Source organism: Manacus candei, unplaced genomic scaffold (genome assembly GCF_025592945.1).
Source record: "Manacus candei isolate 608988 ecotype Guabito, Panama unplaced genomic scaffold, ASM2559294v1 h1tg000016l, whole genome shotgun sequence".
Classification (NCBI taxonomy): Eukaryota; Metazoa; Chordata; class Aves; order Passeriformes; family Pipridae; genus Manacus; species Manacus candei.
The window spans coordinates 8,273,483-8,288,890 of record NW_026138064.1 but is presented as its reverse complement, the minus strand read 5'-3'; the positions used below and the strand labels follow the sequence as shown (position 1 = coordinate 8,288,890).

At 39.9% G+C, this 15,408-nt stretch overlaps 1 protein-coding gene across 1 annotated transcript in view; it reads left to right on the top strand.

Annotated features, from left to right (window-relative positions):
- Positions 1-15,408, top strand: part of GRIN3A (glutamate ionotropic receptor NMDA type subunit 3A) — a 66,734-nt gene that overhangs the window by 19,972 nt on the left and 31,354 nt on the right. The window contains exons 2-3 of the mRNA XM_051782796.1: positions 7,400-8,004; positions 13,601-14,648. Coding sequence (XP_051638756.1) covers positions 7,400-8,004; positions 13,601-14,648 — 1,653 coding nt within the window. The remainder of the gene's footprint in view (positions 1-7,399; positions 8,005-13,600; positions 14,649-15,408) is intronic.

Genomic DNA, 15,408 nt, shown 5'->3' with positions numbered 1-15,408 from the left:
GTACTTATTGTATTATTTTATTAAATTGTTATTCTGACTTATAATCTCTCTTTTGGGTTGAGTTCATTTTCCCCTGATGGTTTACCTTTAAACCAGCACACTTAGTAACAGCGTGTGTGTGCGTGTGTGTGTGTGTGTGTGTGTGTTTTCAGGGGCTGGGGGTTGGTAGCAGCAAGTGTTCCAAGGTTTCTAAAGACAGAATCATTATGTTGATGGTGGGAGTTTCTCCCACTTATGGTCACTTTTATATGTTTGTTAATGTTGTTTGCCCTGTGTAAATCCAGTTTTACTCAGCTCCCAGGATTGTAGTCTCCCAGTGACCAGTAGCTGACAATTGGTGAGTTGTGATTTTTAACCCTGGCACCCCTGGTGCCATTCTGTGCTGGCAGTGTTAGGGTTTCTGCTCTTACCTTTTGAAAGCACTTGTGAGGATCCTCGATACAACCCGGTTTTGGTTTTGTTTTCATCAGCCTTTGAACTACTATTTCTTGATAAGCCAACTCACATTTTATTACTGGTCACACCTATATCCTTGATCTAGGGTTGTTAATAATTACTCCAAAAGACTAATGAGAGTTCCTTTATTAGCAGATACACACACACACACAGAGTGCTCTGTTAGCTGCTTAAATAATATTCTTCAAGTTAAACCAGCACTCACTGGTGCGTTATCAGAATTTCTTTACAACAGAGTCTTCCTGCATTACACTTCAGATGTAAGGAGCAAGGAGAGAAATCTCAGCAAGCCCAGACTGCATGTACTGTCTGCACCAAGGCTCTGCTGCTGTTTTGGGTCTGCTGCTGTGAAAAGTTGCTTGAACCAAAACTGGGGGCAAAGAAGCCATTCCCCTGTGCATTCCCCTGTGGGAAAACTCAGACTGCATGCTTGGGAGCTTATTTAAAACAGATCCCTTTGGACTGACGGCCAGAATGTGCAAAGCACCAATGTTTGTGAGGTGCTTCTTGACAAAAAAAGCACTCAGATACCCCTAGACAGGCTAAGTGAAGATCTTTGATTTAGCTGAATGCTGTTTCTCCTTAGGGGAAGAGTTAAATTCTGCTAAACACTATTTTCCAACCATCCAGACTTATAGTGGCATTCAGAAGAAACCCCAAAAGATACAGTTGGTGGAACAGCCATTGTATTTTGCATTCTTTGCAAGTGTGGGAAGACTTGTCATGAGGCAACTGCAGCAGGAACCTCAAATGAGAAGTCTTGGTCATACACAGAAGCCTTTTTGAGACCAGTCCTAAGGAAAAGTGTTACTGGGAGGTGGCAGTAGAAAGAAGGCCTGGGATAGATATAGGATCTCCTTGCTCCTGCTGGCAAGTGCTCCCTCGCTTCTAACCACCTGATTTCATGACAGTATTAAGCTTCTAGGAAACAATACCATGCAGTAACAAACTGTCAGTTCTGGCTCATGACCGCACTCAGTATCTCCTGGCATCTTTTGCCCAAATGTTTGCAAGGGCTTTTCAGGCTCTGATTACAACCCGGTAGCACTTGGGAGTGAGTGTCACAGACATGGAATTGTCTGTGACAATTTATATAGACCACTTTATATAATAGATAGACAACTTTATATAGACCACTGGAATTTATATAGACCACTTTCTCCTATTCAAATTGTTCCATGAAGTAGAGGGCATTCTTGGAGTTTTCCACTGCCGGTTTAATGGTGGAAGTGGTGGAAATGGAGGAAAACATGTCATGGAGAATTAGTGCAACTCCCCCTGATCTATTTGTATTAGCAACCATCCACCCTTTTTTTAATTATAAAGGAAAATTTTAATGAAGGGAAAACTATTCTTGCGCTTGTATCTGTATGAAATGTTCTTTATCAAACTTTAAATGTTAGGGTTTTTTTTTAACTCTACTAGAGCAAAGAATACCTTGAAGTTTTTGAGATAGTATTACTTAGGATAATTTATAAGTGGCTCTGGAGATAAAAAATGGGTCTTACTTTCCAAGAATAGCTGAATATTCATGTGTCACATTGCCTCTTTGACCTTGTAAAGAGCTGTACATATTCAGATTAGTTTGGACTATTTGTATGTAGCATTAGAGATGCTAAGCAACCTCAAATCATGTCTGTGTGGTCTAAAGAGAAAAAAATTTTCAAGTCAAACTAAGTCAAGACTTAAATTAATCCAACTCTTGTGGCTTTGTGATTTTTAAAATGAACAATCAGTGCATTTTTAGGACTTACATATAAGAATTGCCTGGATGGATGCCAGGCTTCTTTTGCTGTAGGAGTCAGGGGAGCTCTGGCTAGTCTAAGATGGCTTTTCTCTGCGAGAAGCTTTTAAACCATCTGCAAAAAATAGTCTTAGTGTGGGGTCCCTAACTGTTCCAAATTATGATCTTGGCCGAATAAGGGTGATTGAGGAGACAAGTGCACAAGACAAGGAAAAGAGACAAATATTAAAAAAAACAAGATAACATTTTTAGCACCTTTTTCATGGTATGAGAGGAAGAAGCAGTAGAGTGTGCATGTAGACTTTAAGGAACTCTGTTTTAAGCCTAAATTTTGTAATTTCAGTCATGGAAAAGCAGGCATCCCAGTTTTTGAGTCTGTGGCATTCACTTGCTCACAGTTGCCATTGAGCTCTGTTTGTAAAGCTGTGACTCCCCACAGTGACAATGCAAGCCAGAATGATTTTTTGCTCCAGTGGAACTCTGTCTGATATAATTATATAGCCTGTTTTCTCTTTCATGTTTCTTACCACAAATACATATATGAGCACTGCCTTTTCCCCCTTGAGTCAGAGGGGCATAATATTTTCTGTGTATTATTTACTTTTACAAAGTTAACAAAATAATATTCACATATATGCCTTTAACTCTCCTAATGAAGCTATTATAATGTCAAATAAAATGTCACCATGACCATGCCTAATTAGCATTACAAATTTGGTTGAAGAGATAAATGGCCAGGTCCTTCAGGGTGTAAGTCAGCCCAGCTCCAGGCACTTGTGCTTACAAGATTTACAAGGGCTAAAAGGATGGGTTTGCAGACTGCTGAAAATGGAGGCTTGGAAAATATTGCATTAATGAAATGCAAACCATGTTTCAGTTGTTAAATGAACCTGCTTCCTCAGGTGTCTCAGGCAATGGAAAAAACTGTAAAACTGCTCTGGCTGGGGTACAAAAACCAAATAGGTTGTTACAGCCTCTGCTGATCGACAGGAGTAGAAACACATCAGACCACGTAAAGCTTAATATTCCATGAATGGCTTGGTCCAAAGCCCACTGGAAGTCAGTGGAAAGACTGTCAGTGTCTGATCCAAAGGCGATTAGTCAGAAATTAAGGATTCAAGGCCTGTTCTTTACCAAGTGAACACTGAAGTCAGGTGATCATGACTGGTTTATAAAACAGGAGCTAATGATGTCCAATAAATAATCAAGTTCTCATGCATATAGAAAACGTTTTTCCTGGTGACACAGTGTAAATGCAAACATATTATTAAAAACAGATCACAATTAACATTATTCAAATGAGGTTTAGTTGTTTCTGTAATTTGAATGAAAACTGGTGCAGGTCATGTCGTCTTTATTGGCAGCTTAAAGTCAACCTTAAACACAGCAACTGAATTTCCACATGAGCTTTACTTAACAATTTGACTGAAATAGTAAAACTTCACTAATTTCCAGAGTGAGGTAAAGAAGCAGTTTGCCCAAGAACTTTAATAAGGATGGATAGGCACAGTGCAATACATAGATACTCTCTCACAAATCTCTGTTCCATGATAAGTACAAAGTTATAATGATCTAAACTATCATTTAAGTTGTCAGAGGCCTTTGTTATGAAATTAGACTGTATCAGCAATTATTACTAACTACTGAATGTTTGAATAAATAATTTGTGGAAGTTCCTCATTAAAAAGCAGTAATTATTTATTTTAAAGAAAGACAAAACAAAAAATTTATAAAAGCGTTAAGACACTGTAATATCAAAGGCTGTATACGGAAATGTGACTTCTGCGCATTTTTTTTAACTGCAGCCTACAAAGGGCAAATAAATCTTTCAAGATATAATTAAGAAAATATTAAATCCAAACATCCCCAAACAAGCATCCCTTCCCTGGGTCGCAGTACAATGGAAACATTGATTACTGTTCCTCCCTGTGTCTATAGGGATGTTTTCATGGTGTGCTGAGAATTAATCGAAAGTTGAGCAAAAGTAACATCTAGTGACTGAATTTTATGTATATTACTGTATCAGAAAAATCCCAAAGACAGAATTGCAGTCCCAATTACTTAGTAGAGAAAAGAGACTGTGTTTTCTGCTTTTTTCAGGTCTGAATGTTTACCTTTCAAGCACCTTAGCAGGGAATTCAGCAGCTAATAAATTACAGTGATGATAAGTGGTTGTGTCAGCACATCTGTGGGCTTCTGAAAGCGATGCCTGAAGCACAGATGGTCTCACTGAGAAGCACTTTTAATTGCAGGCTCAGTCCAAACCAGGTTATCACAAATACACCTCTCTTATCCCAAATACTCACTCTCTTCAGTGAGGGGCACTGTCTCTGTACAAGAACAGTCTGTTGGACCACACTGACACATTCAAGTGGTTTGCACTTAAGATAGGGACCAACGCTGGAGCTCCTGAGGATTAATCCTGTAGTTGTGGTTCTATAGGGAAGTCCAGCTTTGCAACTGAGAACTCCCAAGAGAGATGGAAACTGGCTTCCCCTGCACTGCTGAGTAAAATTGAGCCCATTTTTCTGACCCTGAGGAACAGTTTCACCTCTCTGGACGATGTGTACTTGGTGCTACATCAGACTCTGGACCCAGGATAATGTTCAGTGATCCTCAGAAGTGGATTTTCATCAGTTCAAAGTGTTTTAATACAAGAAGAACTATGCTGTAGAGGAGCAGAAGCAGCCTTGCCTGTGTGAAACTGCACATATGCACTGGATTTAGCATGAAGACTTAGAGATCTCCAAAGATTTAAACCCACTGGATGAGATGAAGAGGCAGTGTTCACTCAACCTTATCCATACGGGATGCTCCTGGATACTCCTGCTCCTTGAAATGTGCTAGGACCCAAACTGCCAGTTCAGGGTATGAGCTTGTTGGCATGTGCCAAAATCAGACCCAAGACAACCTAAACAGTGAAAACGTTCAGGCTTGGATTTTGTTTCCTGTTACTGCAAACTTCTGTTGACTCATCAGCATGTGGTTGTTTTTCTGCATCCAGTAGATTTTTTTTTGTTAATCCCTGAGCCTATAGCATAATATCTCTAGTGGTGTGCTTGGGAGCTGAGTGTTATGCTCATGAATATACTGAAGATGTTTGCTCCTCCTTGTATGGGTATGGTCAGGTTGTGTGCTATCATTTATATATGTACAGTGTATGTTCTGTGTATACTGAATAAATCATTTCTTCTCTAACACTCAAATTAACTAAGGCTTGCAAAGTTTTGCTGATTGGAGGCAGATCAATACATTAAAAAAATTTTCATACTTCTACTTGAACAGAAAGGGAACAAGGAAAATCCTTTTTACTCCCATCTATTTGCAGTGAGAGACAAACTAGAGTTAATTTACCCCACTATCTCATAACCATCTCATAAAGAAAAAAAGTTTGCTGTGGTTCAGTTTGCAGAGACTAGTTCATTCAAACCAGCTTGTCAAACCCATATGTTACGCACAGTGCTGGTTTTTTCCCCCTGAACTAATAATGTGTTTAATTAGTAGGCAAAGATTTGCAACATACAACTCAGAGGTATGCACAGGTTAACATTCTGCACAGGTTAGCTTCTTGTGTGTTCAGTAACTTGTCCTTAATCAAAGAGTCAGTCCTTTTGTGTCTTATTGGCAGTACATAATATGCATCAATCGTGGACAGCAATCCATTTAATTAGCTTTTTCATGTGTCTGTGTTAAAAAAAGGACCACAGGTACCAAACCCAAGAGATAACAAAAAGAGCTGAGAATGTCTTCAATTAAAATATTCTCTTTATCAAGCTCTGAATTTAAACTGTCTGCCTGTAAAACAGATGATGAGTTTGTGTAACTACAAATTAATACAATGGAATCTTGCTGTTTCTAAATGGGGTTTGAGGGGTTTTTTGTCATTTCACCCCATTTCTGTATTGGAGAGCCCAGGGTTTTATTTAGTAAAACTGATGTAATTGACCAATTACCATATTATTCCATTCAGAATGACATTTCTGAAATCCATACCAACTGAAGCCTATAATGAACAGAAAAATACTATTAAAACCAAAATAACAGCACTTTATATCAGCTTTAAAAAGGCTTGTTCCCATGTATAATACATGCTAACTACTGGACATGTAAGAGAAGGATGAACAGACCTTAAGTGTTTAGTAATATAATGGACAGAAAGGTAAAATCCAGGTACCTGTGTAGGATAAGATATAATTTGAGGAGTCACAACAAAGATCTCACAAACCAAAAAATGTACTGGAACAGGCATCACATTTTTTGAACAGTCTCGTGGCTGGAATCAAATGTCAGTGTAAAGTAATATAAGTTTTTTAGGAAAGCTACAGTGAAGACTGTCAAGTTCTCAACTAAAACCAAAAGTTGAAACAGTATATAATGTGCTAGGTGAAATCCTCATAGAAAGATTTTGGGCGGGCAGAGAATTATTTCCTAGCAAAATTCCAGAAATTGCTTGGATCCTTTAACATTTTTCTTCGTTACTAAAATGGTAGATAAAATTTAACTTTATTTTTGGGACCAGGGAAGGGAGGTGAATGAGATTAAGGAAAAATAATGAACTAAATCATAAGAAAGGAAGAAATATTCACCTCTGGTACATTTGGTAACTTGTCCTTCACCTAAGAATCCATCATGTCCTGTTTTGTTGGCAATACATGATGTGCCTTGATCACAGACCGTGATCCATTTTGTTAGGTTACTCATATGTCTGTGTAAAAAAGCTCCCAACTACCTAAAAAAAACCACCCAAAAACATGTAACAAAAAGAACTGAAGGGGTTTCTTTCTTTTTGTTATTGTTTACCAAAGAACTTTTCAGCATACACTTGTAAATGGTTTGGCACAAACTAGTGCTGAACCTAAGCAGTAAGGAAACACCTTCTCATACTCCTGCTAGGAGAGCAGGGAAATCTTTATTTGAGAATGCTAAGAAATCCAAAAAGACAAACAGATAGAAAGAAATACAAATTCTCGGAAACAGGCTCGTTAGTGACTACTGAAGTTGAGTTAAACTCTAGCTGAGGAAGCCCATGAATTGCAATCCAATTAAACTCAGTGGGTACACAGTTTCCTGTTTCTCACACAGTACTCTTGTTTGACAGGTGGTTACCTTGAACTAAAGGAGTGAATAAAAATTAAGCAAACCCATTAACTTTTGTCCAGTATATTTCTAATCAGTTGTCTTTCATATTTTTAACCATAGAATCCCCTTCACCTTCAGATGAGTTTAGAAAGCTCACTGAGTTCTGATGCTGACGTCACTTTCTCGATCCTTGCGATGAACAACTGGTATAACTTCAGCCTGATGCTGTGCCAGGAGGAGCGGAACATCACAGATTTTCTCTTCCTCACACAACAGAGCTCCAAGTTCCACCTGGGATCCATTATAAACATCACAGCAAACCTCACTTCAACCAGCGACCTTCTGAACTACTTGCAGCTTTATCTGGAGAGCATCAAGGACACGACATCCACCATGGTGATGTTTGGATGCGATATGGAGAAAACACGGAGGATTTTTGAAATAACCACACAGTTTGGCGTGATGCCTCCAGAGCTTCATTGGATTATTGGGGATTCACAGAACGTGGAAGAGCTGAGGACAGAAGGTTTGCCCCTCGGTCTCATCGCCCACGGCAAGACAACACAGTCAGTCTTCGAGCACTACGTGCAGGACGCAATGGAGCTGGTAGCCAGAGCTGTAGCAGCAGCCACCATGATCCAGCCTGAACTAGCTCTTATTCCAAGTACAATGAATTGCATGGACACAGATGAGAGGAATATCACTTCAGGACAGTATCTGTCAAAGTAAGTTTTTCCTTCTTTTTTTTTTTTTTTTGTTTCAGTGTTTCCTCCTGCTTCTTTACTTCTAGTCAGGTAGCGAAACTTAAACTGAGCCACATTGGGAGAGTAAACCAGTTGTAGAAGAAGACACTGTTCCACGGAAGTGGAAATCATGTGGTAAACATAGGCTAGGTTACAGACTGTGCTCTGAAACTTGTATTTATTTTTGTGCACATAAGAGGGAAAACTCCAGGCTAGTGTCAAATCCTCTGACATTCTGAGGTTCCTGAAAGTACACAAAAGACAGAATATTTGCACTATGAAGCAATCAGACAGTATAAAGATGTGTAGCCCTTGTTGGTATGCTTCCATGGAAAAGAGATAAAAAAGATGAACCTTGATCACCCCAGCAGCTGCTGCTTCTGGCAAGAGCACTTAATACTATAAAGTGCTCTCTCTGCTGCATGTCAATATATTGAAGCTATTCCCAAGACTGTTTTGGGGTTCATGTCTTGAAATATTCTGGTTTTTTGAGAGGAAAACATGAATGAGTCTTTCTGAAAACAAACAAAAAGGTCTTGGCTAACTGTTTGAATTCATCACGTAATTTACATCCAGTGAGTGTTGGTGTTGCATGTTTTCCCCACAAAACATGATTTTCAACCAATAGGTTTTGTTGGAGTTAGGGTAAAAATTCTTGAGGCTTTTTTTATGCGGCTTTTTTTTGAAAAACTTAACTTTTTATCAGGTATGTCTGTACAATAATGCATTAACAGCACTGCTCAAAACACAACCATTTGAGACCTCAACAGTTCTTTAGTCACCACTCATCCATAACTTAGGGGTCAAAAGCTTCCTGCTTCCCAAGAGTGAAAAAAGGCTTAGGAGTAAACATTGGACTGACTTGCAATATTCCAGGTGACTTGTGATATGAGTTTTGTCTCATTATTCTGGATATTTTAACTAGATTATACCTGAAAAGTAAAACTCAGAAAGAGGCTTCTTAAAGTAAGAAGAGGACAGCAGTTTTTTGAATAGCTTTTTGAGAGTTAAGGAAGGGATAACGAAAAAGGAAAGCAAAATTAAAACACTTTATAAATGAAAAATATTCCATCATCATTGCTGTGTACAGAGAACTATTAACTCTTTCATGAACAGTGACTGCTGTACCTTTTGGCATATTTTGGGAGACAATATGCAATTTCACATCTGTGAAATTTTTTGTCCCTTCATATTGGTAAGGGTACTGTGGAAATGAAAGAAAGAATCATACCCTTTTTTTTCCCTAGACATTTGCTTTTGAACCCTATTAAAGGCAAAATAACAGGTTAGATAAAACACCGCAGCTGTTTTTATGGCATACGAGTGAGATAGACACCTGATGGCCAGAACTGATGTATTTGTGTCAGCAGCACAACTATTAACTCTGAGTGGTACCATTAAATTCCCAGGTGTGACACACTGATAAGTAGCTTCACTGTCACCAGCCCTATCCATTGCACCAGAACTTTTAGGCAGGTGGTTTGTGTCTCCAAAAGTGAAACTTCTGTCTGGTGCTTAACTGAGTGTTCATCAAAGTGGGTGTTTTTGTGTCTATCTGAACCCCTCTGTCTTGATATTTAGCCTTGGAGCTGCGGTGGGTGGGGATGGAGAAGGGGGATGGAGAAGGGGGATGGAGAAGGCACCGTGCACAGACCTTCACCTCCCCTCCCTGCAGAGCGTGGATGAACAGCAGTCCCACACTCTGGCACAGCCCGAGCTCTTGCTGCCAACACTGATCTCATACTTTGGCTGTGCAGACATTTAAATGCACCCAGGAGCAGAATAATGATCCAGTACATGGCAAGGTGTGCTTGTATCTGTGTGGATATGGATGTAGATGTACAACCCTCTGAAGATTATACTGTTGAAAGTCACCATTCATCATTCCTCTTACAATGAGATTAATCCCCTGATCCATTTTTGCCTGCTCATGGAGCATCCTTGTTGGTGGAACAAGGCATTAAAATTTCAAAACCTTATGTTGTCTTACAGCTTTCATTAGTCTTACAGCTTTAACCCTGTTTCTTGGGTAATTTCATCAACCTGCTATTTCACATATCCACAAAATCCTGGAATGGTTTGGGTTGGAAGGGACCTTAAACATCACCTCACTCTACCCACCCTGCCATGGACAGGAACACCTACTATAGTGATCAGCCTGTTCAAAGCCCCATATAACCTGGCCTTGAACACTGCCAGGGGTGGGGTATCACAGCTTCTCTGGGCCAGTGCCTCACCACCCTCAGAGCCAAGAATTTCTTGCTAATTACCATCTAACCCTGCCCTCTGTCCGTCTGAAGCCATTCCCCCTTGTCCTATCACTTCTTGGCCTTGTAAAAAGTCCACTTTCAGCTCTCTTGAGCCCTTCTAGGTACTGGAAGAGTACTACAAGGTCTCCCCAGAACCTTTTTTTTCACTTGCCAATCCTAGTTCTTGTCTCAAGTAAGCTTCCCAAGAAAGATGTTGAACAACTGAGCCACCAAGCTTGAAAGAAAATACAATCATTTCAATAAATCATTCTTACATGTAGAACAGAGATACTGCTGCTGAACAGTAGTAGTACTGCCAAAGATCTAAGGAGCAGTTCTTACAACAAAGCACATGAGAAACAAGTAAGGCTAAAATGAGCAAATGAGACACTTCGGTCTCATTGTTCAAACTGAATTGACTCTAGTTAAGCTTTGATGCAGTTATCACAGACTGTCAGCTTACATATATCAACACAGCATCAAGGAAACTCATTCAGCATGCAGACTCAAGGACCTGGCCCTTCATCTTCTGAAATTTGTACAGGCTGTATTTCCAGACAAACTTGTCAGTAGCCCTACTGAAACAGGTCTTCTCAGATATTCCCAGTGTCTGTGCAATACCCAGCACTTGTAATTCCCAGAGATTCACATTAGAGATTTCTAGCTTAAGTGGCGTAGTCAGATCCTCTTATCTGTTTCCTAAAGTTAATGAGGAAGGGAGTTTTTACATGGCTTCCCTGGCATGGATTTCACTGGTGCTCCACACAGTGCATGCAAATGCTCAGCAGCCACAGCTGCTTGCGTTTAAAACAGTGTTGTTAAAATGTTTCTCTCATGTGGTTACCATCACTTATTTTGATCCATGTCCTGACACTATGGAAAATATAAAACATGCAAGTCAGCTGCAAAAGTAAGCCACTAGTGAAGTCACACATTTAAATGCTACTAAATCTCTCAGATACCTGCTCCTAACATGACCCCAGGACAGGTACAGAGGGCTTGTTTTGCCCTCCCGGGCACACTTATTTCTACCATGAAAGTCAGAGAACACAGTGCATGAATTCCACTGTTCTCATTCTACCATCAGAAAATTAATCCAATGCATTATTCCATAGCTTCAATTACTCCCAAAGCACCTGGTCTGCACACCACTAATATCCAGGATGTGCAGTATTAGCAACATGGGGCCAAATTTCATCAGAACTTCGCAAGCATATTCCACGTGAGGAATTGCCTCCTGCAGTTTTGGCATTTTGTGAACTGCTAACAGTATTTACACACAATTCTCAGAAAAAAAGTTTCATACAGGCTCATCTACACACACAGAATGGTTTTACTGTTATTGTCAGAGTGATGGCTTCAGCATATACCCCCAGCAAGGCTTGTGAAGAAGTTGCACAATTTTTAGAGACTGGGAGAGATAAAAATAAGAGAGTTAAAACCCAAACAAGTTTATGGGCACATAAACCTTTCTTTAGTGCTTGAGACTACCTTCTCCTATAAACTTTGTCTTGATAGTGCTTACATATGCAAACATGAAAGTACACCATCAGACAGAAAGGAAAGATAAGAGGAAAGGGCTGGGGAAACAGGGACAGACACCACTGATGAATGAAGTTATAGTATCGTTTAGCTGACACTACACTAAAGAGTAAAGGTTTAAAATATGAGAACGACATTTATAATTTATAAATATTTACATTTATATATATAAATAGTTTTAGGCATAATTTCCAGGCCCAGACTAACACATGTACAGATCAATTACTTTTGAAATTAGCGTCTCTATCCTCTTTCTCCAAACTCCCCCTACTCTAAAGAGACTGCATAAGAACAGTGAACTGTCTCAGAGAAGACTGTCACACACACAGTCACACTCAAAACTAAAATACTTACTTTCATAAATTTCCCTTTGCAGAGGGCAGACATTTATATGACCTTGAGAGTTTTAACTGCTGAAACCCCATCAAAAATCATGAAAAGTCATTAAAACAAAAGGTAGAGCCTGGGCAGAAGGATGCGTGCACACACAGTTGCAATCGATTTATCCTTTTCAAATAAATTTAAGGTTATTTTTTATCCTCTGTAATTATTGATAAACAATTAACACTAATTAAAAGTTAATGCCTTTCTTATTGAGGCTGTAATGACAGCTATAGCCTTTATACTTCTTTCAACATTTACTCTCACCCAATTCTCAGGACTAATGTGAGGTGTTATATTCTGCTGCAACAGTTAAATAGTCTGTCTTCTGAATGCCTTTTACTGAAAAAAAAATGCACATCTTACCTTACACCATATAAACAGCAATCAAACTCAGTTGTTTTTAATGGAATCACCGTACTGACTTACACAGCCCCTGCAAAATGTGTAGCAGCTTTCCTATTAAGAGCACACAGTTCAACTGGTCATGGTGCTTGCACTAAAAAGGATTTTCCACTTCTAACACCTAATTACTGATGGGTTCCCTGCTCCTTTATCCATGTCATTTTAGCCTCTTTGATAATGACTTATGAGAAGCTGAACTCAACAGGGAAGACAACTACTAGCAAACGTTGGCTTCCAATACAAATATTAAACTTTATTGTGAATATCTGGAATAGTAGCAGCTCAGCATTCTCAATGCAGTGAAAAACTGACGCACTTCATGAAGTCTGTTAACGTGACAGCATGGCACTTTTAATAACATTACTTTTGCACTTTTTTACAAAACTACTTTTTCTATTTTTTTTTCATAATAATTAAAACTGACTGTCCTAGAGCAACCATCTTTCATTTTCTTCCCTTATTTATTCTGAAGTGGCTAACAGTGATTTACCAATGCCAGGTTTGCATTTTTGAATCCCCATTGGTTCACTTGAGAGTGCTTGAAAGCTGTTGACAGCACTTCAGTAGCCCCTCTTATGCAAGCTAGATCTTACTGAGATTATACCATTTTTTTGGAAGGACATTTCATACATAATTTCCACTCTTCCATTTTCGTATATATTTTTATCTAGGAAACTGACAACAGATCTGATGAGTTCAGCTTAGAACTAACCCATGCTTCATCAATTTATGAGGCAATGGTAACTGAAAAAATTATTGTCCTCATTCTCATTTTTTCCAGTAAATAAAGAAGATATCTGTCCTGAGAAGTTTTCATTTACATTAGATATGTAGGGGAGCATCCCCATGTAGTTTAGTTGTAAATTATGTAACTGATTCATTGTGCCATAGGAAGGCTAGTAATGATCCAGGTGTTCAGCAACATATCCAGCTATTCTCTGGAACATGAATTCATGGTTCAGCTGTCTGCTTCTGATTACTCTACCTTCTCCCTCCAACAGGTTTTTAGCCAACACAACTTTCGATGGTCTCAGTGGCCGCATTAAGGTGAAGGGCTCCTCAGTTGTCAGCTCAGAAAACAACTTCTTCATCTGGAATCTGCAGCACGACCCTGTCGGGAACCCAATGTGGACACGTCTGGGGAGCTGGCAAGAGGGAAAGATAATCATGGACTATGGAATATGGCCAGAACAGACACAGAGACATAAAAGTCACATGCAGCACCCCACCCGGCTACACCTCAGAGTGGTGACTCTGATTGAGCACCCATTTGTCTTCACAAGGGATGTCGATGATGAAGGTCTTTGCCCAGCAGGACAGCTGTGCCTGGACCCCTTGACCAACAACTCAGGTGTGCTGGATAACCTGTTTGAAACCCTCCAAGGGGGGAATGACACCATTCCCATTGAGCTGAAGAAGTGCTGCTATGGCTACTGCATTGACCTGCTGGAGAAGCTGGCTGAGGATATGAATTTCGATTTTGACTTGTACATTGTTGGGGATGGAAAATATGGAGCTTGGAAGAATGGCCACTGGACGGGGCTGGTGGGAGACCTTCTGGCTGGCACAGCTCACATGGCAGTGACATCATTTAGCATCAACACTGCCCGCAGCCAAGTGATTGACTTCACCAGCCCTTTCTTTTCAACCAGCTTGGGCATCCTGGTGAGGACCAAGGACACGGCAGCTCCTATTGGAGCCTTTATGTGGCCACTGCACTGGACTATGTGGCTGGGTATATTTGTTGCTCTTCACATCACAGCTGTATTCCTCACCTTATACGAATGGAAAAGCCCTTTTGGAATGACCCCTAGGGGAAGGAATAGGAACAAAGTCTTCTCCTTCTCCTCTGCCTTGAATGTCTGCTACTCGATCCTGTTTGGAAGAACAGCTGCCATCAAACCCCCGAAGTGCTGGACTGGAAGGTTTTTAATGAATCTCTGGGCTATTTTCTGCCTTTTTTGTTTGTCCACATACACAGCCAACCTGGCTGCTGTCATGGTAGGAGAGAAGATCTATGAAGAGCTTTCTGGAATACATGACCCAAAGGTAAAGCATGTCCATTGCTATTAACTCAGCCTTTTCTTCTTTCCACTCAAAATTCATTGCTCCATAATTTATGGTTTCAGCAAGAGAGGGCTTTTAAACACCTACAAAAGCGGAGGGGAAGGATTTCAAAGATTGAAGGTGAGGGGGAAGGTGAAATATTTTGGTGTTGCCCACTGCAGAGAAGAAAAGTGGCTTTGACATGCAGATTAGGGGTTTGAGTTCAGATCCAAGACTCTTTGACAGTAGTTGTTTTGATCAGTTGGATAATTCAGTTCATCATGACAGTTAATCAAACAAAACAACTGCACAGCTCAAAGACAAAACCAATGATGTTCTCTAGGTAGGATTTTGCAAGTATTTCGCTGGTCATGATGCTGCTGGCAAAGGCATTACTGGCAAAACTCCCCATGAATGCTAAATGAGAAATGTAACAGAACTGAAATATTTTGAAAAATCCTGCCTTATGCATCAAAACAGTGGAATCCACTTTACAAGTAGTCAGGAATTTGATTTGCAGTGTTGTTTCTGCTGGAGAGCAGTCATGGGAGGAGATGAATAATGTTGTAGACAACCCCTCTGCAAAGTGCTCAGACTTCCTAGTACTGCCTCCACCTGCTCTCTCCCCCTTTCCAAGGGGTCTTCAGTTGGTCTTTAAGTCCAGTCATTTTATAAGACTATTCTTATTTAATTTGGCACTAAGTAGTGATCACGAAAAGATGTGGCAGAATGGTTTGCAGAGAGAATAGATGGCTGCAGGTGA